General features: G+C 43.8%; 2 protein-coding genes across 2 annotated transcripts; both read left to right on the top strand.

Annotated features, from left to right (window-relative positions):
• The first annotated feature begins 1,811 nt into the window (after nucleotides 1-1,811).
• On the top strand, nucleotides 1,812-10,428 carry TRAF5 (TNF receptor associated factor 5). Its single transcript, XM_082306330.1, has 11 exons — nucleotides 1,812-1,897; nucleotides 2,260-2,629; nucleotides 3,785-3,842; nucleotides 5,153-5,254; nucleotides 5,829-5,993; nucleotides 6,300-6,377; nucleotides 6,747-6,821; nucleotides 7,088-7,180; nucleotides 8,136-8,276; nucleotides 8,788-8,956; nucleotides 9,448-10,428. Exons 2-11 carry the CDS (start codon nucleotides 2,415-2,417, stop codon nucleotides 10,023-10,025), a joined length of 1,674 nt encoding a protein of 557 aa, XP_082162456.1. The 5' UTR covers nucleotides 1,812-1,897; nucleotides 2,260-2,414; the 3' UTR covers nucleotides 10,026-10,428.
• Nucleotides 10,429-13,810: 3,382 nt separating this feature from the next.
• Nucleotides 13,811-23,086, top strand: LOC309588288 (uncharacterized protein; the record flags this gene model as incomplete). Its single annotated transcript, XM_082307340.1, has 7 exons — nucleotides 13,811-14,408; nucleotides 15,012-15,083; nucleotides 15,324-15,458; nucleotides 18,626-18,678; nucleotides 19,664-19,747; nucleotides 19,984-20,076; nucleotides 21,615-23,086. The coding sequence occupies 7 exons, from the start codon at nucleotides 13,811-13,813 to the stop codon at nucleotides 21,663-21,665; spliced, it is 1,086 nt and encodes a 361-aa protein (XP_082163466.1). The 3' UTR covers nucleotides 21,666-23,086.
• Nucleotides 23,087-23,435: the final 349 nt, after the last annotated feature.

The raw sequence follows: 23,435 nt of genomic DNA, 5'->3' as shown, positions 1-23,435 counted from the left end.
GCAAGAGTTGGAAGGCGTTGTAGCACAGCAGAGTCCTCCTTGCAGAAAGAGATGGGAATGAATGTGGTTGACTTAATGAGTGGCGAGAGCTCTGAAGGAGTTTCTGGATGGGATTTTGGGCTGGTAACTGTGTTTTTTCTTAATGCATCTCATAACTTTGTTGCCTAAAACACCTGTAACATTGCTCACCCCAGCTGGAAGTACTTCTGGAGTTAAGGTAGACCCTTAAAGGCAAAATGGGTAAAACATGGATTTTTTTTTTTTTTTTTTAATGTGTTTTTACACAGTGCAGCATTAACTTGCTAAACCATACCATGAGATGGTACAAGTCCTGCAGTGTAACAGGACTCAGGGAATGGGATGCCACATAAATGGAAGAGAGCACTAATAAGAGAGAGGAAGGAAACACGTTTCGGGGTTCTCACCGACCAACGAGTTCGTAGGAAATTTGTCCTGTAGGTAGTCTATGCTGTGGAAGTTAACGGTGACAGCTCTCCATCTGCAGCGCTCTGCTGCTGGCGGCTGCTACCGAGGCAGCCCAGGCACGAGGCTGGTGATCCCTCGGGCTGCATTTTAGCACCTCTGGTTGACGTGGGGAAAATAGAATTGCTCTCTATTAAGCGTCAGAGAACCGGGAACCCAGTTTTCAGAGGAGAAAAGGTCAGCTGTTCAAAAATGAAAGGAGCGACATGGACAATCACCCCTGGTTTGATGCAGAAGGCTGTTCATTTAGAGGGACCAAACAGGGTAATTTGCAAACTCCAGTTGGAATAATAAGTCTTTATGCCTGGAATATGATTAGGGCTCGTATTGCTGTGGGTTACTGATGTTAGATGACCAGTTGTGCTGGAGTAAGTCTAACATTCAGCCTGGTGGAGGGCAGGGGGGCTCTCACAAGCTGGGCAGGTAAATACTGTACAATCATGAACAAGGGTGCCGAGTTACAAGAGAACGTAAACATTTGCTGTGAAATACATTTTTGTTGGTTAAGTGCTTTGGCTTGGTTTTGGACCAGGTACTTTATTTGTCCGCGGGATTTCCTCGCCCAGTATGGGATATTAAAGTAGAAAGGAAAATGCATGTTGCTTTCTGGAGGCTAAGGTGGTCTGTGGCAGTGCTTGAGCTGCGCGTGGCACAGCACTAATTGCAATCCATTGCAGCAAGGAGGAAGGGCAGTATATCAGTACTTGGCATACTGTTTCATGCCAACTGTAAGGTTATTAATGGTGATGTGTTGGCCCTGCTTCCCTGCGAAACCGGCAGATACCCTCAGTGACCTTACAGGAGCTGAGTCAGAGCTCTCAGAGAGGTGCTGATGCCAGTAAGAGTGACTCGAGTGACTGACAGGGCGGGTGATGCACAGAGAGAAGAAATAGCGTCCCACGGCACAGCTATAAAATTGAGCACTTCCCCCGTGAAACGATCTGAGAGCTCAGGTGCGTTGTGCTTTTGTACACATCCTGTAAGGAAAAAAATGTCTTCTGAATGCAGAGCTGCAAGAAATGAAAATCAGAGTGGCAGGTCTTGAGCTACTTGCAAAAAAACCTACTGCAAGCTTAGGGACCAGTGGCAAATCTCAAGGTTTGTGGCTTAGGGCTTGAAACAAATGTTGCTGTTTTTTCCTATTAGAAAATTAACATTGCATTCCTGTGCTGCGTATGAGCTTTGATAGGTTGAGAGAAAAACTTATGTCACGCTTCTGATTGCAATCTTGCTTTTCTTTCTTTTTTTTCCACTGCCTCTTTCAGGCAGGATTAATACAGCCAAGAACTTGCACATAATTAAGTAAAACTTTGAAAAAACAGGATTCAAGTTTACTGCTATAAATGAGTGATCAATGGGAAAAAGAAAGATGTCAAGTTAAGAGGCTTTGACTCCTGTAACACCTAAACTGAAGGTAAAATCCCCTTGCTGCCTTTTTTTTTTGTATGCTCCTTGCTGTGAACCACAAAGCTGTTTTCTGCTTGAACCAGTGCAATGAACTTGTGAAGTCATGTGGGTGGGCTTAAGTTAAGTGTAGACTTTCCTGGCAGACGTTAGGGCCAAGACTTGGCCTCTGCTTTCCCCAGCCATGTCTGTGACTCTTGTAATTTTTTTGAGACTAAGAGCTGCTGCAAGAAAATTTTAAAAAACATAAAAATCTCTATTCTGCAGAATAATTTTCAGATTGTGAAACTCGTTTCCAAAGAAGTGTGCTTTGATGCTTGTCATGTAACCATCGTTTTGTGCTTCTCTGAGCGTTTTGTTTTTCTTCCATAGTTGGCACCGCATTTCCCTCCGAAATCTGTCGCACCCTGCTGCCGATGACAACCCTCCCGCGAGCAGCAGCCTGCTGCAAGCGGTAGCGAGGCGGCGTGGCTGCCGGTGAATATTTGAAGGGATTCACCCTGTGTCTGGTTCCCAGTGCAGCTCCCATGGCCTGTGACGAACCCACTGCTCTCTCAGGCATCTTCACGCGCCAGAACTCTGCCAGCGCCGTCTCTCTGGACTTCGAGCCTGACACCGACTACAAGTTTGTTGAAACCTTAGAAGACCGATACAAGTGCGCCTACTGCCACCTCGTCCTTCGCAATCCCCACCAGACGGGATGCGGGCACCGATTTTGCCAGCAGTGCATTCTGGCTTTGAGGTCAGTGCAAACTCCTGCATCCGCAAGCTCCCCGTACTCCCCTTCCTAAAAAGAAGTCAACGCCTTCTATAAATCAGCAGGGAGTGCCATAATAATAGTACTGATCTGATAAAACGCTGAAGGAGTCAATGGAAAGACTCTGTTGAACTCAATGACTGCGTGCTCAGTGTTTTAAAGGTGTCGTTAATGACCTTACCCAGTGCTGGCGAGGAACACTTTGGTAACTGCAGGGAAGTCAGCGTAGGGAAATTGTTGATGTAAGCTTAGGCACTACTGTGTGAGATGCTGTTTTGGTCTGTCCGTCTAGCATTGCGCTGTTCAGATGAATGTGTTGCATTAATGTCTCACGGTATTGGCACTGGTGGTCAGATTAAGCTGTTTGCGTTTGTTTCTGTATAATTTCTTTGATTTTAGTGGAGTTATAAAACTGATGTTACTATTACCCGATACTACAGTCAGATCAAAAGGCTGCCGGCATCCATCTGCTTGGGATTTATCTGCAGGCACCGATGAGTTTACCCCCCAGCGCTGTCTAGGAGTACACTACGCACTGTTTGGTGCACCTGAGGGCAGGATTTGGCCCAGGAAGGCTGCAGAGGAGCCTGTTCATGTGGATGGATGTCGCCATTTACCTTCTATGAATTTTAGATGCTTCATGTTTGCTGCTTTCTCTGGCTGGGTTGCCTCCCTTTTGCACTGCCTCAATAAGTGTTTTTCTGTCCCTTATTGTAGGCATTCTGGAAGCCTTTTAAGACGGGAGCCATTAGATCTTTTACTGATGTAGGAAGGAGCACGCTGCTCGCGCTAGGCAAAGGCTGGGTTTAATGCATGCGGTGGGATTTTTTCAGATATGACATTTGCAAGCAGCAGATGGCTAGAGAGTAACAAAGTCCTCTTAATTAAAAACCATCTTATTAACACTTGTAGGACAAACTCTGCTTTCTGTTACATATTCGCTGTTGCAGCTTAATGCCCTCTTAGAGCAGTGGGCAGAATTTGGCTGTGTAGTTGCCAGACAAAAGTGTTTTTGAAGCACTTTTTTGGTTTTTATGGTATCTAGTACTGATTTCTGCTAGAGTCGGATTCTAGCATAGCCCAATTTCGTAAAATAAATCAAATTTTCTTTGGGTTAATATGACTCTTCTTTTGATCTAGAGAGTTGAATGCAGTACCCACCTGTCCTGTCGACAAGGAAACAATAAAAATGCATGAGGTAAGTGGCTGTAGTTTTATTTCAGCAGTCAACATCTGCATGGAAGAGGCAAGACAGCTGAGAACAAGGTGGCTCTTAGTCTGTTAGGCCTCAGGGGCAGAGCAGTTTTTGTCTCTGAAATGATGCTAAGGGAAGCAGTGTATTCAGTGATGCTCTCCCAGAAAGGAGGTCTGGGTGTATAGCTAAAGCTTTATTTTATACCTCATGTTCTGAAGTTATTTCGTTTTAGTCTTCTGTATTTCCAGTAAAGTGTCGAAGAGCTTCACAAAGTTCTAAATCTTCCCTAGTCATCAGATGTCTTTTTTTAGTGGAGAGTTTATTGACTTGCCTTTGTAATGCCCCATCTTGCTGGGTCATCTTGTTTATTTGATTGTCTTTGTTTTCACTTGGTTATAATTTGCTGCCTTAACTATGTCCATTATATCTCATTAACCCTGCAGACTTAATTTACTTTTGGGTAATGTTTGAGAGGAAAAGATAATTTCACGCTTCTTATTTTGCAAGCTACTGATTTTTTTTTTTTTTTTTTTGATAATGGATTCATTTGTCCTTATTTATATGCCAGGGTGTGAAAGTATGCTACATACTTGGTCCTGCCAGAATTAATTTTCCAGTGAAATCAAATATCTCCTTCGTCTTTCTCCTACTCCTGATAGGAAATTGTAATCAGACTGTCCACATGATTTTTGTTTTTCATTCACTGTCTTCTACTTTTGCAAATTTTGATGGCAGTAGTGCAACAGTTCACAGTGCAGCTTTATAATGCTCCTTACAGGAAGATCTCTAAACAAGACTGAAAGTTTGCTCTGGGGGCTTAATTTGCTTCTGCGTATGCAACTGGGAATGGTGCTGTTTCTCAGAGTCTATAGAAGGGGTATCTCAGCATCGTCTCCATCCCACTGCTTGAACATCGGAGGAGCGTGCACAGAGCTGGTTTGGCCTTTGGGGCCCGTTAGCTCCAGCTGCTTTCTTCTAGATACAGGCAGGCTCTGTAGATACAGAGCGGTATCTTTCTTCTAGATACAGGCGGTTTTATAGCTCCTGAGCTACTAATCCTGCTGGCTGTGGGATGGATCAGCATCTGTGGAATAACTATATGGGGAAAAAACCCTATGCTTATTAGAAAATTCATGTATGTTTTAATTTGTATTTTTAGTATACATTTTGAATATGAATTATCAAAGCCCGTACTCGCAATTATGGAGTCTACACTTGTGTGCTTAAAAGATTTGTTGTGATGTTTTGCTTTTTTATATTCTTTACAGTATGCTGAGTGACTGCATATGAAGGCTGGTTTGCTTCCTTTGCAGGTATTCAAAGACAACTGCTGCAAAAGAGAAGTTCTCAACTTGCACGTGTTCTGCAAAAACCTTCCTGACTGCAATTCAAAAATCATTCTGGGACGATACCAGGTGAGTTTGCTTGATCAAATTATGAAGCCTTTGATTTTCATGTGAACTCTGTGTATTTATGATAAGCTAAATTCCCGTGATTGTCTTCAGACTTCAGAGTTATTGTAGCAATGTGGTTTAAGTACAAAGATTATGACTTAGCTATACACCGTAAGTAACAAATGTTAAGCTCAAAATATTATGGCTGTTGCCTTGTTCCAGCTTTGCCTTAGGTTATTTGTTTAATGAGAACCATTTGCTTTATGTAGCTTTAGCATATCCCCAGTGCCTACACGTACTTTCTGTATGCTTAGGCGCCACGTGATGGTTGATTCAAGAAAACTTGCCAAGACGTACAGGCCATTTGGGCCTTTTTTCGGTATAGCAATTGAATGAAAAGTGGAAGTCATACAAAGAACTCTCCAAATTTTCACGTTCGCTTTAGTTTTGAGGTTGGAAAAGGAGAAAGTTTATGGAGGAAAAAGTATTTGGAGTTTCGTTTGTTACCAAACTGCCAAATGTTTTTGTGGGTCTGTTTGGCAATTGGAGATACGATGAAATACTTTGGGGTTTAATTTGCTGTTGCCTGTTGCAGGAGCATCTTCAGCAGTGTTTGTTTGAAAGCGTGCAATGCACTAACGATGGATGTTGTGATCAAATTCTTCGGAAAGACTTGAAAGAGCACTTGAACCAGCATTGCCAATTTCGAGAAGAAATGTGTCAGTACTGTAATAAATATGTGGTGTTAATTAACATGAAGGTAAGATTATAAAGCATTCCCTGGGAACCCATAGCACATGTTTCCTCTTAATGTTGCTCAGTGAAAAGTTTCCAGCATTGCAATGGGGCTTAACAACTCTTGAAACAAAATTTGGCTGAGTAGGTGAAGGAGAAAGTATAATGAATGTGCTCTAAATAATGTCAGTTACTGTTGCTCTCTTATGAACAGCAACGTGATACAGGGTTTGCGCATGTATGTTTGGGATTAGTTTTTGCGTAGCTTCCTCTATGTATACTTCTTTACAAAAATGCAAACAATTGCCTTGTTTTGTTTCTTTTTCCCCAGAATCATGAGAAAAATGACTGTCCTGATTATCCTGTGCCTTGTCTCCAAAACTGTTCACAAATAATTCTGAAAAAGGAGGTACTATTATTTTTTTCATATATTGTGATTCATCAGGTCACACACATTTATGAAAACGGAAAGTTAGGTTGCAGACCACATCGGCCTGTGCCAATAAAACTTCACTGCTCAAAGTATTTTCTTTGTTTGGTCCTAAAAGGACCATCGTACAAGGGAGGTGTTCGGTCACTGCAAAGCATCGGCATTTTGCAGTATCAGGAAAATATCTGGCTTGCTTATTGACTCTGAATACTCATTTTCCTCTTTACGTGATCAGTGGTGTCCTGACGTTGGCCTTTATTCACCCTTTATACAGGCATTCAGATTTTATCAGTGCGGCAAGTTACTTAATATTTATTTCATTGCAAGTTTCTTTGTCAATACATGCAGATTGAAAAGCACCACGCTGTGTGTCCTGAGGCAGAAGTGGACTGCCCATACAAGCAGTACGGCTGTCTTGTAAAGGTATTGTTTTATGGATCTTCTTTTTACTGGGACTGGAATTTGTCTCTCAAACCAATCAGAGTAATTAATCAAAATAAGCAATTTTTGTTCTTTCACAACCATTTCTAGTATCGGCTAAGATGCTGTACCAGGGAATCAGGACTGCCATTCCCTCACTTTCAAAGCACAGAGGAGACATTTTAAATGGTTGCATCAATAAATTTTTTACTAACAGCTTCAAAAATCTGCGTATCTTGTTATTTTATTCTTTCACTTCCCCCGCTAAGGTTAAAAGAGGGAAACTTGCTGAACATGAAAACGGCGCCCTGAGGGAACACATGCTGCAGATTTTAGACAAGAACTCCCGGTTGGAAGAACAGGTAAGTCGTATTTAACAAGCACTCTTCAGCGGTTCTTGGCTGGTTGGAGGATCGTGCGAGATTCTGCATTTGTTGCCTGGTTTAGCTCAGCTACATTTTAAAAGACTGTTTTTATCGTCTTTGCACACCTCAGAAGTCAGAATAAGCTCTTCTAGTGAAGTCAGTCAATTAGATGGAAACCCCTCTGTACTCAGGCACGTATATTCTACACCAAGCACGGTGGGAGGCTCGTTGCCATCGCTCACCTCATTTGCTTTCAGTCTCTGCTTACAGTCGATATGAGGTTTGGAGATAGAGCATTTTAAAGTTCCAGTGGCTGTTCAGATTGCTCCGAAAAGGAGCCTTTAGATGCCCAAGTTACCCCCTCTGCAGAGGCAGCACGGAGGAGTGCAGAGCCAGTTGCAAGCACTTTTCCACTCGCGATCATTTCTGCGGCTCCCAGCAGGTGACCCTGGGTGCGTGCCCAATCCTGCTGAGGTGAATGCATCCAAACTGATGGTGGACTTACTTACTCTTCTCCTTGTTGATGCTAAAAATAAGTGCCCCAAAGTGCTACAACTTGGTTTTGGAGTTAGTATCCCTCACTGACTCATCTCTTTTACTGGTTAGACCTCAGTAGAGAAAAAAAAAAAAAATATATATACATACATGTGTGCGTCTAAGTATGTATTATCCCCCTATAGAGCCGAATGGATCATCATGATGGGGATGAGAGGTATGAGTCTCTTTGCACCTGTTGCCACACAGATCTGTTAAAGAATATGACTACCTTATGTTCAGTACTTGCCAGCGCTTATCCACGAATTGCGAATTAAGTAGTGCTATATCTAGCTAAGTTCGAGGCTTTGCATTGTAAACTTTTCCACTTTCTCCTATATAGTTACATATGTTTTAATTTGACTGTTGTATATTTTGGTGTGCCTTAGCATTTTTACTCTGTTTTTTCCATCTGTAGATATCTGACCTGTATAAGAGCCTGGAATGTAAAGAGATTAAAATCCAGCAGCTAGCAGAGGCCATTAAAAAGTGTGAGAAAGAATTCAGACAGTTTACACAACTGTTTGGTAAAAATAGCAACTTGATGGTAAGCACACAGGTGAGACGTTAATTTTGTCTTTTTTGGCCAATTGCTGTTTTGTATCCTTAAATGTGTTTATCCAGCAATAGTTGTTATTAGTAGCAGGGCAATAACAAATACTGTCTCCTAGACACTTCACGAGCCCTTCTTGTTTTTTTACAATACAGTACTGTCTTTTCATTTTAACCAATAAAGAAGTTTGGATATCTGGTCTGGGCAAAAAGCACTGGATAAATCCTCATGGCCAGATCCCCATGGCAAATATGAAGGTGTAAATTTGAATAATCCCTTGAATGAAGTGATGCAGTGCGAATGGATCTGGATCTGAGTAAGGGGTGGCTTCTCAGTCACTAAATACCGGATTAATTGTGAAGGAGCATTTGGCTGGGTTCCTAAGCCAGCAGAGTCCTTTTGAATGCACCCTATAGTTGATATTGCTGACAAGCTAAAGGCTTCTTTATCTTATTTCAAATGAAATGGCTGATCTTGTCTCCTCTTCCACCCTCTTCCAATGGTATGAACTGGGAAGGCTCTGGCCAGTCACCTGGATAAGTCTGCGCGCCTGGAATCGCAAGTGAAACAGCTAATACAGATGGCAAACCAGCAACAAAGCAAATTAGACTTGCGACCCCTGTTTGACACAATTGAAAATGTAAAACAGAAGATTGCCCTGATGGAGACATACGATCAGCGCTTGGGTATGTTGGGACTTTTGTTTCTTTTCTGTGCGGGTGTGGGGTTTCTGCTGACTTACTGGTGGCTAAGTAGAGGCTCTGGTGCTACGGTCAGCTATTAGCCAGAAGGGGCTTTCTTCTTCTCGCTTTCTCAGGCCGCGCCGTGGTGGTACATGCTGTGTCCTCCCACCTTCCCCTACTCCACAATGTCTCCCGAATTCCTGTGGCACTGCAGGGCCAGAGAGCAGGGCTTCGTCAGGCTGGTGCGCTGCGATGGAGGCAGCGGTACCGTCCATAGTCGGGCATTAAATCTGGCTTGTAGTTACAGGTCTTCCTTATTCAACTACCAGCTGCAATTACAATTTTAAAAAGTTAATAGGTGTAGTAGCACTAGTTAACAGCCTGTACTCAGGCTTGAGTAGTTCAGTTTTGCCAGCTCGAGTCTGGTTGCTTTTTGTATGCAGTGCTCTGACAGTTTTATTTTACCAAGCGTGTGTCTGTTTTTTTTCCTCCAGTTGTTTTGGAAGGTCAGTCCAGCAAACACGATCTCCAGATCAATATTCACAAAGCACAGCTCAATAAAAACGAAGAACGATTTAAGCTTCTGGAAGGCACGTGCTACAACGGGAAATTAATCTGGAAAATCACAGACTACAAGATGAAGAAAAAAGAAGCAGTGGAAGGCCGTGTCCTCTCCATATTCAGCCAGCCCTTTTACACCAGCCGCTGCGGGTACAGGTTATGCGCGAGAGCCTACCTGAACGGGGACGGCTCAGGAAAGGGGACACACGTCTCTCTCTACTTCGTAGTGATGAGAGGGGAGTTTGACTCGCTGCTACTGTGGCCTTTCAAGCAAAAAGTTACGCTTATGCTTTTGGACCAAAGCGGGAAAAAAAATCACATCATGGAAATCTTTAGAGCTGACCCCAATAGCAGCAGTTTCAAAAGGCCGGACGGGGAAATGAATATTGCTTCCGGATGTCCACGCTTTGTGCCGCACACGGTCCTGGAGAACGCAAAGAACACCTACATCAGAGATGACACTCTGTTTTTGAAAGTGGTTGTGGATTTAACCGATCTGGAGGAACTGTGAAAAGCGTACCTGATCAATGTGACTGCTTTAACCATTAAGAAATGCTTTCTTGGTGACTACCAGCCATGCAATAGTGTATTGCCACTAGTCAAGCTACTGATAATGTTTTGAGGCTTTTGGACTGCCTAACAGATAATGAATTGCCAAAGCATCAGCCTTTCCCTTTTTAACCTTTTTTTCAAGACTGCGTTTTTAAGGCAGCTAGAAGTCCAGTTTGATGTGAACATGCATTCGATCCAGACCTGGCTCGGCCCAGGCTGGGGGGAATGCTTGGCTCCCATCACCAGACTGGCGCTTGGAGGTGAAACTCCTCCAGTAAGCCCCGTGGAGCCCAAGCCGGCCTGTGGGCTCCCGTCCCTCCCACAGAACCGATGCCATGCCCAAGCGTGTGAGTGCATTTAGCCTGTCTGAAATGGAAACATTTCAACATCAGCACATTTGAATCAATGTATTACGATCCCTCCATCTCCCGGATTTTTGAAGCAGGGAAAACGGCCTCAGCCGGGCAGGGAAAACATTTGCCTGGGATCTTGTATCTTTTTGTTGTTGTTGTTGTTGTTTTAATTTTTTTTTCCAGAAAGCCCAGAGGAAAATGCCAATGCCTCTTACTTTTCTAGCCTGATGTTTCAGCTGTATGGAGTACCCCCAGGTCACAATAGCTTTGTTATGTCCTTTCCATTCCTGCCTAGTGCCTTGGGACTGATTTCCATTGGTGGTAAACATCCTCAGTCCCCATCTGAAATCAAAAGAAGCCGCAGGCGCTTCTCACCTCTCAGGACACGGCCCGAAGCGGGGTACTCGGCCAGCCTGCCAGCTCCTGGCTGCGCTGCTGGAAGAAGAGGGGCAAAACTCCTGTACTTTTGCTCCCACATCTGCACAAAAGAGATGTTTTCTGGCCTACCAGCTCTACAGAAGGCAGGAAGAGCTTTGGATATCTGCTTGAGAAGAAACCCACATAAAATGCACTGTTCCCCTCTGCTAGAAATGGGGATGTTTGGGAAAGAAGGAGGAAGATGGACTAGGGAGTGAGGCTGCTGTAAGAGCCCAATTCTCGCAGGTAGTGCAGCTCTAGCGTTTGTTAAAAGGTGAGAGAGCTGCTGCGTAACAACCACTAACTATGAAGTACGTCTGAAGATCTTAATTTTTATTCCAAGTTCCCTCGAAGGGAATGTGTGCATTGTATGGGGTTTACTGGAGACGCACTAAAACCACCAAGATCAGGCACTGAGGAACAAGTGACAAAGAACACACGTGCCTTTTTAAAGCCTTTTGGGTGCCTGTAAGAGGGATGTCATTTTGCACACTCGGTCATTTTGTTATTACAAGTGACAGGATTTTGTGTCTCTCATCTCTCACAGATCGGGTAGTGAAACATCGCAACGTTGTCCATTGCTCCTGCAGTCCGCTGGCAGAGCAAACCCGGAGCTTGTCAAGAGACAGCAAGAAACCAAGCTGGGTTTAGAGTAAGAGTAAACTAGGCAGGATAAAAATCAAAACGGTGCACAGACTGCAAGGTATAAGGTAGTAAATTCAAGAGGGCAAATGTGGCAAAATCAAAAATGCCCTCTCTGTGCGGGATGCTGATATCAACTGAAATAAGACGATTTGGGGATTGATACCAAGACGAAGGCAAAATACCGTATTTTATATCTGCAGTCTCATTGCTAGGCATTTGCTTTCCCACACGGTTTCTAGGACATAATTCAGACACAAATATTTTCAAGTTTGGGGGTGGGAGGGAAGAGCCCTTAGTTATCTGTACCTCGTGGTGAGTTAGCACATCTGAAATCTTTGGTTTATGTCTAGATGTCCTTTTTGTTGTACGATGTCAGGACGTACTGGGCCACCCTAGGGGTTTTCCGTGTTCCCAGAGACAGATGGTGAGGGACGGATGTTATTCTTTTGTACGGCCATGAGTGACTTTAACAGTAATTTTGGCTGTACAACAGAGAGAATTAGGCCTCATGTCCTTAACACTTCATTACAGAAAGAGCAAGCTTGGTTTGAAAATGGTGTGGCATTCTAGGACATCAGTCCCGAGCCTCGGACGTGGACTTCATGTCGATTATTACTTTAATATTTGTCGTGTAACTTTCAAAGTGGCACAACTTGTATAATAACCACTAATAACTGACGGAAACGTATCACCCGTGTTTCCTGGGACTTTCCAGTACGTTAAGTGTAAAATAGAGAAAGCGATAAAGAACTTGGACAATCAAGGGAGGCAAGAGGGAAAGGATGCGGTCTGTGTCCTGGCAAATTCCCAGCCCTCTCCGCCTCTACCACCCCAAGCGTAAAATAGGGATGATAATAATACTTGCAGAAGCGTTAGGACTATTTAAATGTTTATGAAGAATTTTGAGCATGAAAAGAGCTAAGTATTATTAAAACTCCATTTCTAATTGTTAGAGTAGGTGATGGCATAGTGACGTGGATAAGTGTTTGGTGTGTTCCTGGACAGATTCTGAAAGCATGTTCGGTTTTAGCCAGTCCGTACTGTAATCTCTCCTCTACCTACCAGTTGGGTTTAGGTTTTTGCCACGAATATTCCTTTTAAAATTTTGAAGCACAGATGATTCATCCTGGGTGATGGAAACATCCCTTTTGAAATACTGCCTGTTTTTTAAAGAATTAGTTGAGAAAATTAATTTTTTTAAAGACAACCTTCTTTAAATTGGTTCTTTTTATTACAACAAGTGAGAGTTTTATGTTAAAATTTTCAGCGATTTTTACTACTTGTAAACAAACTGGATTTTAAATTTCATCCCATTCCTAATAAAGAAACAAATGTTGTATAGCATGAATTGTCAGGAAGAGTTTTGATGTTGCATGAAAAACACCAAAAAACTTTTCAATAATATTGTACTGGGTAAGTAACCAAAAGAGCATCGGGTATTTCTACATCAGCATACAGTATGTTTTTAATGTATTTATTGACAGTTTGTAGTTGTTTGAATATCTCTTACTACAATACAGGCGTTTTTCTAGCCAAATGTCATCACTGTATACATAAACTAATGTAAGAATAAATAATTTTACCATCCTTCTGGAGTGAGCGTGGCATATATTCCTTTTGGCTGGATTTAAGCAGACGTTTTAGAAGGATGTGGGGTACTGGATATTTGCACTCAAAACGTTGTTGACAATCCAGAAAAACCCCGACACTGCTTTAGATTAAGAATCCATGTGCTTCACAGATATTTTGGTTTATACTTGAATATCGTAAAGCAGCTGCACGTGGAAGTTCAGTCAGTTCTAAGCGAAGCTAGATCAGATGAAGATCCATGAGGTCCGAGGATCCATCGGAATCAAACCAGGATGTTATTTCTGTTTGGAGCAGGTTTGGGTTCAGCTGAGGTTGGATTTGTTTCAGTTCAGGCCAGTAAAAGAGGAATTGTTTCAGTATCCCGTGAGTACTTCGTGCTTGAGAACATGGTATTTTAAAAATGGGAATGGAAAACTTGGCGGGGTTGAGCCCAAAAGTGTTGGAAATCAGCTTGTGAAAAACGTTAGCATCTGACTCCCATCCCTCTGTGAGAGCTCGAACACCCCCTCGGTGCCACGGGGTGTCCCAGCTCCGTAAATACCGCACGTGGGGCGGAGGTGAGGGACAGCCTTAGCACCGAGAGCAGCCTTCGCACTGCGAGAGGGAGCGGGAAACGAGCTCCCAGGGCAGGACTCCAGCTCCCTTCGTCCGCTGACAGGCAACTCCGCTTGACTCGGGTCGGCGTGTGTGGAGACGGACACGCGCAGGCCTGTGCCCCCATACTGTGCCCGGCAACAGGATGGGGGGCAGCTCGGGCTGGGGGGTCCGTGCCGCAGGAGCCGCGGGCGGACGCGGCTCAGCCGGAGCGGTGCCCCGGGAGCTGCGGGAAGCCCGCGCGCTGGCCCACGGCCCATTGGGGCCAAGGCCGAGCTGCGCAGCGGGCCAGCACCCAGCCAAGGCTGCGGCCCGTGTGGCGGGACACGCGGGGAGGGGAGGGCGCCCTGCAGGCCCTGGGAAGCACGAACAGGCCTCGCCGGGGACGGGCCCCGGTGGCAGCGGCCGTCAGTGCTCCGAGCGGGTACGTGGAATAACTAGCTTTGGCTTCAGCTGCGGGCGAGGTTCTGCAAGGCCCTTCCGCACGCCCGTTCAAGCCAAGCGCCCGCGGCGCCCACCCGAGCGCGGGGAAGGGCGAGGGCAGGGACGCCTCGGCCCCTGGAAGCCCTCCGACCGAGGAGAGGTGCGGGCCGAGCGGGGGCTGCCGCCCGCCCGCCGCCGCCTGCCCGCACAGGAAGCGGCGGCGGGCGGCGCCGGGCCGCGCCAGCGCTTCCGGGTCGCCAGCCGGGGCGGTTCGGCGGGGAGGCAGCCGGAGCGGCGGCGACGGCCGCCCCCCTGCCGGGGTGGGTCGGGCCGGGCCGGGCAGGGCAGGGGGGTCCTGCGAGCCGCCGCGGCGGGCCCGGCCGCGGGGAGCGGGGCGGGGGGGGAGCCGGTCTTCCCTCGGGAAATGGCGGCGCGGCCCGGCCCGGCCCGCCCCGGGCGGCGGGGGCTCCCCGGGCCGCGGGCTGCCGGCGGGGCTGGGGGACGGCCGGGAGCGGGTGGGCGAGTAGGGCAGGTCGGGACGTGAGTCCCCGGCCCTCGGGCTCGGGGCTCCCCCGGCGGCTGCAGGCTGTGCCCAGCCCCCAGGGCTGCCTCCTCGGCCGCGCTGGGCGGGGTCCTGGGATCCGCCGGTAACCCGGAACGTAGCTGCGGTGGCAAAAAAAATGGCAGCTGCACTAACGGCGCATTCATCGGAGATGACACGAAAACAGGGGGTTGGCCTCCGATTCCCGGTGCGAGAGGACGAGAGGCTAAACGTGCGCCTCGCCACGGCGTGATGCAGGAGCGGTGGCGGGGCTGCCCTTAGAAGCCCTCGCTGCTCTCCTCTGCCTCTGCCCCGCTCTTGTTTTGCTCGCCCAGAGTCTTTGGGAGATGAGGCTATTGAGTGTCCTTTTGTCTCTCACTAGATATGGATCACAGGAAGGAGGAAAAAAATAGGACGCTATGTGCAACTTCACAAGAAGGGCTGAAAGTCCAAGGTAGGCATTGCTAACCCGTTTCCATGCCATGGTGTTACGTGTGTTATCCTTTGTGTTTGACCCTGAGACAGAGCGTTGTCGCTTCCTAATGGTAACACACCATACCACGCTGGAAGTGGGGAAAAAAACACAACCAACCCTTCAAAATAGGGTTTCATTGTGTTTAAGTTCTGTGAAGAGTCATTTTTGTAGGCCATAGTTACTAGCATGCTTGTCACTGTTGCCTTGTATTATCCTAAGGAAAAGAAAAAAGGAAGCGAAAACGCAGTAGAAGCAGATCATCATCCATTTCATCCACATCGTCTTCTAGCACTACATCCACTTCTTCCTCCTCATCGCGCTCATCATCAAGGTCGTCTTCTTCAAGTAGCAGAGGTAAGCTACTTCCATGCGTGCTCATGATGTTTACCAGTTTTGATAGCGCTCCCGGAAACGTTTAAAGCTTGTTTTAAATGTGGCTAAACCACCACAGAGTGACAGTGTAGAATAGCAATACTGCAAGTTCAGAGCGTTTTTCTCATAACCCTTTCCTGTTGCTGTGTTAAGGTACCTCTTTACACACAGGATGCAATGTTCTTGTGTTTATTTAAGTAACTTCAAGATAAAAACTGCCATTCAAAGAAATGTTACTTTGTAGCAATATGCTGTATATATCTAAAACTCTGTATTCCAAAACACAGATCTTTTTCTACTTCACCCATCTATCTAGACCAGAGTTGGGGTTTTTGATTTAGTCTTACTTTGGTCTTAACATTTCAAGCATTTAACTTTGAGGACTCGCGTGAAGTTTATTAATACCAATGACCAAGTTCAATAGGAACACATACACAAGCGTTGCAGGATTAAGACTTTCCATGCTGAGCTGCTGCTTACTGAGAGGACTTGGGGTAGATACTGCCCGGGAGTAAGTGCAGATTGTTTCTCTGGGTATAACTTGTGACATTGAGGGGAACGTATTGCTGATTATATCAGGACTGCATTGTTTTAATATTCTGTATCAAAATATTTGGTATTACTGCAGGTGAAGTGACCAAATTGCCATTTTTTTAATAATATGTGTCAAGCTAAACACTGAAGTGTATTTTATCTGTTTTTACTACGATTGGGATGGTTCATACTAGAGTTCTCCTGATGAAAAGTCTAACGTCAAGGTTGGTGAAACTTCACCATCTGGTACAGGACCTCCTATTTGTGACTGTGTATTCCACAGTTTAACAAAGACTTAGTTCTGCTTCTCTTGAAGCAGATTTACATCTGTGTGGAAATATTACTTGTTCTCCTACTTCGGTGGCTTGATTCAATGTATCTGACATAAATAAATTCTGAAAATATTCAAATCTATGAACTTGTACATTTGATGGGGGGAGGTCTTCCTTTCTTCTTGAATGAATTTTATCCCATGTGAACTTCTAAAAAGAATTGAAATGTCATGTCAGACACTGACTGTGTGAACACGCTTGGCATGCTCTCTGGTTCATCTTTTGGAGGGATGTCAAGAAACATGTATCTGAGGAAAAAAATCTTTCTGAATTAGGCTCAAGTTGTCAGTCTGCATGCTCAGAGATCTGCTAAAACTTTACAGCTAAAAATTCCCTACGTTTTCCCATTCACAGGGGAGAGAAGATGATTTAGCAAAAATGTCCTACAAGGGCATGTTTAAACAACTCTATTTACTCCATCTAGACAAGAAAAGATGTGAGGTAATTGAGCTGACAGATACACAGGTGTAGGTTATTGCCACTATGGAGAGGGAGTGAAAAATAGTTCTGTGACTTTCAGAGCAAGAAATAATGACCTTAAATTGTAACAGGAGGGATTTGAATTAGATCTAGTAAAAATACATCCTAGCAGCAGAACAGCGGAATAGCTTGCCTAACCTGCAGTTAAAGACCTTGAATGACGAAGGTTGCCCCAGTCTTGTATTGGGTATAGCAGGAGTGGAGCTAACATTCCTTCGGATAGCAAAATGGAGATTTCTTCCAGCATTTATTTATCTATGTTTCTCTTTTCTTATTTAGCAAGTGCAGCTGTAACTCTGGGTGTTAGACACTGGGCAGTGGCTGGGAAAGCCGAGAAGAGAGCGGGGGAAAGTGTATCCTGCTCTCTTGAGCTGTATGCCCCACCCACCTTCTCCAACCTTGCTGGTAACGTAGGTTATATGGAAAATGAAGCTAACTTGAATGCAAAAAGGATGCACTTTGCTGTGGAAAAAGAGACATCGGGATACAGAAACTGGGAATGCAGCTTGTTAGGTGAAGCTGGGAAGGGGTTTCCCCTCAGGCAGGAGACAAGCAGGCAAATCAGTGCTAGAACTAGGGAGGTGGGGTGGCTGAGTATGGAAACAGATGGAGCTAGTGCGGAGGCCAGATGGTGAGGGATGGCAACTCGGAAAGAGTGAACAGGAGGAAAAGATGGCCTGGCTTAGCCTAGGAAGTCAACAGGTGAGTGCACAAGTCTAGAGAAGTTCTTCTGGGGTTTGTGGTCACGAGAACTGTGGTTAGGATGGTGAGAGATAAAAACTGTGTCTGGAAGAGATGTGGGCAAAGGGATAAAACCGGGCAAGTGTCTGTTCACCATAGTGTACTGATTTTCAGAGTCTGGAAGGAAACCCAATGTTCTTGAATGTACCCCTTTCCTGATGGTGGCAAGCATTTGTAAAAGCCCTCTGGCCAGTTGTACCATCCCCTGTGGGCGCTTAATCCAGTCTGTTGTTACCAAGAGACTGAACGTGGTGACAGAATTACCATTTTCATAATTTCTTCTGACATGCTTGTGCTGCCTTTGTCATTAGGAGGCCAAAAAAAGATTGTTTGGGCAGCCTTACCTTAGACTTTTCTAACTTTTGAGTCTGGCTCTGCTCTGGTGCATTCCTATAATGTTATCTTTTGCTTGGAATTTATTGTAAAGAAACTGCAGAACGGATAGCTTGAAGGCAGTCTGTTGGAAGACTAGTAAGCTATTTCACAGGCTCTCTAGGTTTACAGTCCCACAGTCAAAGCTTCAAAATGACTTCCTCACATACCAGTCACAGTGTAATCTTTAAAATCTATGATTGGCTTATAGAACTTGTGAGTTTCTGCTTTACAAAATTTACTAAAAACCTTGAAGTTGGAAGGTGAGCTGAGTAACTATGAAAAGTTTTTTCATTTGCATTGAACAGTGATAATATTTTCAGTGGTTTGTCAGCCCCAACAGTACTTTTTGTTGCCTCTTTTGAGAGCCAGGATCCCTGGCTATAAAACATATTTGCAATCTGTTGAGCACAGCTGCAGAAAGAGAGAGGTATTGTCTGTATTAATATAATATACTGGTATCACTGAGTAAATCAGGTATTTTCAGTTTCCATGTTAGACCAGCAAGTGGCAGTAAGTTCATGTGTTGCTTTTCTCAGGCTTAGTTTCAACCAGTGTTAATATATATAGCTGAATTAAAGCATTTTCTTCTTATGTTTTACATTTCTCTAGGCCTTATCTGTAAAACCAAATGCCTTTTTCAGAATGCTAAACTACAGGGTTTGATTTTGTTTTGTTTTTTAATTTTAGATTCTCCTAAGTCTAAATCAAAGAAAAAGAAAAAAGAAAAACACAACAAAAAGGTAAACATGTACAAAGAGAAATAAGTAGTTAACAAACAGAAAATAGTTCTTCATATTTCAAGAACCTTAAGTGTCATGTAAGATGTCGTGTTTTTGTCTGTGACTATGTAAATATTTGGAGACCTTATTGCAGCCTTTCAATACTTGAAGGGGGCCTACAAGAAAGATGGGGATAGTCTTTTTAGCAAGGCCTGCTCGACAGGACAAGGGCTAATGGTTTTAAACTAAAAGAGGGTAAATTTAGACTAAACACAAGGAAAAAAATTTTCACAATGAGGGTGGTGAAACACTGGCGCAGGTTTCCCAGAGAGGTGGTAGATGCCTCATCCTTGGAAACATTCAAGGCCAGGCTGGACGGGGCTCTGAGCAACCTGATCTGGTTGAAGATGTCCCTGCCAGTTGCAGGGTTATGGACTAGATGACCTTTAAAGGTCCCTTCCATCCCAAAGCATTCTATGATTCTATGAAATCTGAATCATGCTTTTAGGGTTACAGTAGGTGAGCCGATAGGCTGGCATATACTTGACTGTATACTAAAGGAGAAATAATTTAAAGGTTCCTTTTGCCAGTCATTGCTGGTCCAGCTAGAGTTTAGAGTAATCTCTGAAGAAAAGAGAAGTGGGGAATCTTGATAACTTCATAGAATTTGTCAGAAGAAACGATTTATAGTCAGTGAGAGAGTAGTAGATTCTGCTGTTGTAGTTTTTCATTTTATTAGGACCTTCTGTTCAGTGATTTTATATATTGGGGTTACATTAAAAGAGAGGGAATAGGGCATCAGCCCATTTCTATTTCTCAAGATCTCAGAGGTTGCTGACCCTGCTGCATTGCTTTCTGTGTACTTCAGATAGTTCCTATCCAGCAGTGGCAAGGGCAAGCAGTAGTGGCTCTCTTGAGTAGCCCAGGCGTGGAGAGCTACTTGTGGATTTCCTTTTTTTGCCCTTGTGAGTCTGCAAGCATAAGAGTATATGTCTTATACTTGTAGAAAAGGAAAAAAGAGAACAAAATGAAGAAAAAGAAAGAAAAGAAGAAAAAGAGAGAGAAAACAGGACCTGTCCAGCTTTCCAAGGTATGCTTGTGTGAGTCTGAAGTCTTGTTATATTTCTCATCCTAAACACTTAATCTGTCCTGTCATAAAAATGTTTATAACACCACCAGTTTTGTCATCAGCAAATAGAAACCTATCTCTATTGTTTTGGACAGTTAGGAAGTAGAAAAGATTATTGTCTGTGATTTTATTTAAGATTTGTAACATTACAAAATAAAGCAAAGCTTCTGTCTTTCTAATGTGTGATCTCATTTTAGTTCTTTAAAAACAAAAAGAAGAATGAAAACTACAGCATGATAACTGGAAAGAAAATTAAGATGAGAATAAAGAAGACTAAGAAGGATAAAGAGGTAAGAGTTAAAATAGTCTGTATATCCCTAAGGGAAAATACTGTATCTTTTAATATTTTTCTAATAGTAGTCTTTTGTAGAAGAGTAGATCTTACAGTTAGGAGTTGTAAATTGAGTGTAGCTTTTAATGTGGCTATGATGCCATCTGAGAAATTTTAATTCATTCTTTTGGCAGGTTTTATGGTATGAGTGGGCTTGGAATACTCGGGCATGAGTAGATAAACCAAAGGATGCTTGTGCAGGTTCTTAGAATTCCAGTCTGTAATGTTTAGCTGATTTGTGGCTTTCTCTGTTGATTTAATTTGCACTCTTTTTAATTGTCCTCATCTTCTTCCAGTCTCTTGTGATCAGTTGTGGTAATTGCTGCTTTACTGTGTTTTTCTAATGCATGCAAGGCTAGCCATTATTTAGAGAGGAACTAAAAAAAGACGATAGTAGTATTAGGACTACGTGCTCATGCATTCTCTCAAAGCAGTCAAACATTTTTGCTTGAAATACCCAGGGAAACAGATACCACGAATAGCATTTTGTGGTATTGCTATGGTTGTTTGGACTCAACACTTTAATATCTTCGCTCTTTTCAGCAGTTTCCATGCCTTAGAGTGATCTGCAGAGGGCTTCTGGTACTAGTCAGTATGTGTTAAAAGTGTTACTTGGCTGAGGTATTCAGTTTGGCGGATTCTGGTTCAGCCATAACAGGTCATTCTATAGCTGCCAAAGCAGACCTGAGCATTCCAAGTTAAATTTGATGAAAAATACGTTATCTTCTTTCTGTGGCACTGAAGTTTGTGTTAAATTATGCTGAATGCTTGCTAGCCTCATCCCAGTAACCTGCTTGTTAAAATATTTGGTGTCAAATATTTTATGCTCGTCCTTTTTTGATTGGTGTCCATGGTCATGAAAATGCTGAATTGAACAACATCCATTCTTCACAGTATTTTAAGATTCAATAATTGTTTTATAAATTGTCATTTTAAAAACACTGGAAACAAGTGTTTTGGCTGTTTGGGCCATCTTTTATGTAAAGAACGAACCTAAATTCATGGTTCCCTTTCTGTTATGCTGCAAGCTGCTGCTTATGCACAGAAAAAAATGATACTTCCCAAAGCACAAGACTTGCTATGTGTACAGTGAAAGTTGCCTCAGACACCAGAGAATTGCCTCTGTTCTGCTTGTGAGTTCCCTCCTGAGCAGGCTATGAGCTACATGATGACAACCCAGTGGAGCCTCCATGGGGAGCCCCTTAAAAAATGTATCATGAAATAGTGACAGTGACAGCTTGTCTCCTACAGCATCTCTCCTGAGTACCCCTTGCCTTGCACTTCCTCCAGGCGCTCACACCTAACTGGTAGCTAGTCATAGCCCGCTGTTTGAATGTGGTAGCGTTTGTTGTGCAGCGTGCTGAGGTGTGACAGCCCCACAGAAAGCAGGGTTATGCAGCCCGAGATGTGACAGCCCCACAGAAAGCAGGGTTACGTGGCCTTGGTCCACTGAGTACAGGTCTGTTAAACTTCTGCCTCTGCTTTTCTGCTCTACAGAGAGACCGGAACCGTGCAGAACTCCTTGAATTTCTGAACTCTGCCTTATAACGGGAAGAGTGCTGACCAAGGACTTGTAAATATACCAAGCCAACGATCATCATGCCTAGCAAAACACTAAAGGGAAACTCAGGGAAAAGGACGCCAAGTTTGACAAGATCAGACTCTCCTGCTGAGAAGACAATCGGGATGTCCTTTCTTAATGGCAAAATGAAGAGTAACTGATAACTTGTTAATGAAGATCCATGTCCTCCTTTTGAGATCCTAAGGTAATAGCCAGGCTGTGGTGTTTTAGAAGAGCCTACGAGTGTGTCGCTGACAATAAGAAATGACACACTGAAGTCCAATAGTGTAATTTCTATCCCAACTGCATGCAGAACACACCCTTAATTTCAAATGTCTTAATGTTTCTAGTAGTTTAAGCAGAGTATTTGTAAATGTCTATTTGAAAGATGAGGCGTTCCTATATGTATATTTTTTCCAGTAGTGGTTTTACTTGTCCTAAAGAGCAAGTCGACCTTTGTAAATAGAACATGCTTTTACATAAATGATTTTTTGACAGTTCATTCACTAATATATTATTTTCTTTCAGAGTTTGAGATATGATCTTTCTCTGGACAGTTTCTTGCTCTCTCTCATTAGAAAGTGTAACAGTAAAATACTGTAGAGCAATAATGGTAGCTGAATGATTTTTATCCTAAAGTACAAGCAGGAAGGGTCTCTGGTTTTGTTTGTTTATCTGGGTCAGCTGTTCAAAGACAGCTCACAATAGATAGTTTACCCTCCACACCTGGAGTTGCAGTTCCTAGACCTAAAAACTTTAGAGTTCTGGCCTGCCTTTCTGATCCTGTGAGCTGTGTATCAAATCTTCCTCCGTCTGAAGTGCGGCAAGACACATATCGCGTATCTTAGTCTAACGGAAAGAGAAGGAGCCATAGGAATGACGCCAGGGCAGGCTGTGACAGCGACCCTCCGAGTGTGTTGACAGTCCACTGTGAGATGAGACAGGTCTGGATATGCAGCTGGACCCCAGCATAACTTGTGTGTGCGCGTGTGTGTTAGATGTGGTAGTTTGCTCAGTGCTTGTTCACTTCCTTCCAGAGCCTTGACTTTTGATTACCCAGCAAGCCCCTGTGTCCATAACCCTGATGGGGGAATTCCACTTGAATCCCTTGTGCTCCTTGGGAACCACAATTGAGGAATACCTGGATAAAGGAGTCAAGGGTAGTTGACTTTGACAAGAATATCAGGTGTACAGTGGTCAGAGTGCGGGGAGTTCATTAAAGAGCAAACAAACGGAAAACTCTTTGCGTCTGTGTCTGCCATGGTGTTTTAAGTAAATTTGAAGATTTGTATCATTGCTCAAGGGATAATTTTAAAACTGTTTTGATGTGTGAAACCTTCTGAAGATGCTAGAATCCTGTCTTTTCCCTAGTTGTTTTTTGTGTTGTGAAACATTTGTGAAACATCGTGTTGCAGAGATGTAACTCTTCAGAGAGTAAAGCCCTGATCCAGAAGAGCAAGTCCTTACATCCTTATGAACATAAAACATGAAAACACATAGGTAAGAACTGGAGTTTCCTTGACTTTTAACCTGGCGATGGAAGCTTTTTTTGGAAGCGCTGTTCTGAAATGTCAGTAGGGGAGCAAACAAACAAACCCTCCTCTTTTTTTTTTTTTTTCATGGGGATCATGCTTTGATTTATGCTACTTTGGTATCTTCTAGCTAGCGATGCCAAAGCATCTTGCTCAGATAAGCAGCTTTTATCTCTGGACTTCTCTTAAAAAGGTTAATCCCAAACACCCTCTTAGAAGACACTA

This window comes from Platalea leucorodia, assembly GCF_965183815.1.
Source record: "Platalea leucorodia genome assembly, chromosome: 3".
Lineage (NCBI taxonomy): Eukaryota > Metazoa > Chordata > Aves > Pelecaniformes > Threskiornithidae > Platalea > Platalea leucorodia.
The sequence above is the reverse complement of the archived record's forward strand: the minus strand, read 5'-3'. Positions and strand labels throughout refer to the sequence as shown.

Coding starts and splice junctions, on each gene's coding strand:
- TRAF5 (XM_082306330.1), top strand. CDS start 2,415: ATGGCCTGTGACGAACCCACTGCTCTCTCAGGCATCTTCACGCGCCAG. Junction 6,378..6,746: donor AAATAATTCTGAAAAAGGAG/GTACTATTATTT, acceptor CAATACATGCAG/ATTGAAAAGCACCACGCTGT. Junction 8,957..9,447: donor GACATACGATCAGCGCTTGG/GTATGTTGGGAC, acceptor TTTTTCCTCCAG/TTGTTTTGGAAGGTCAGTCC.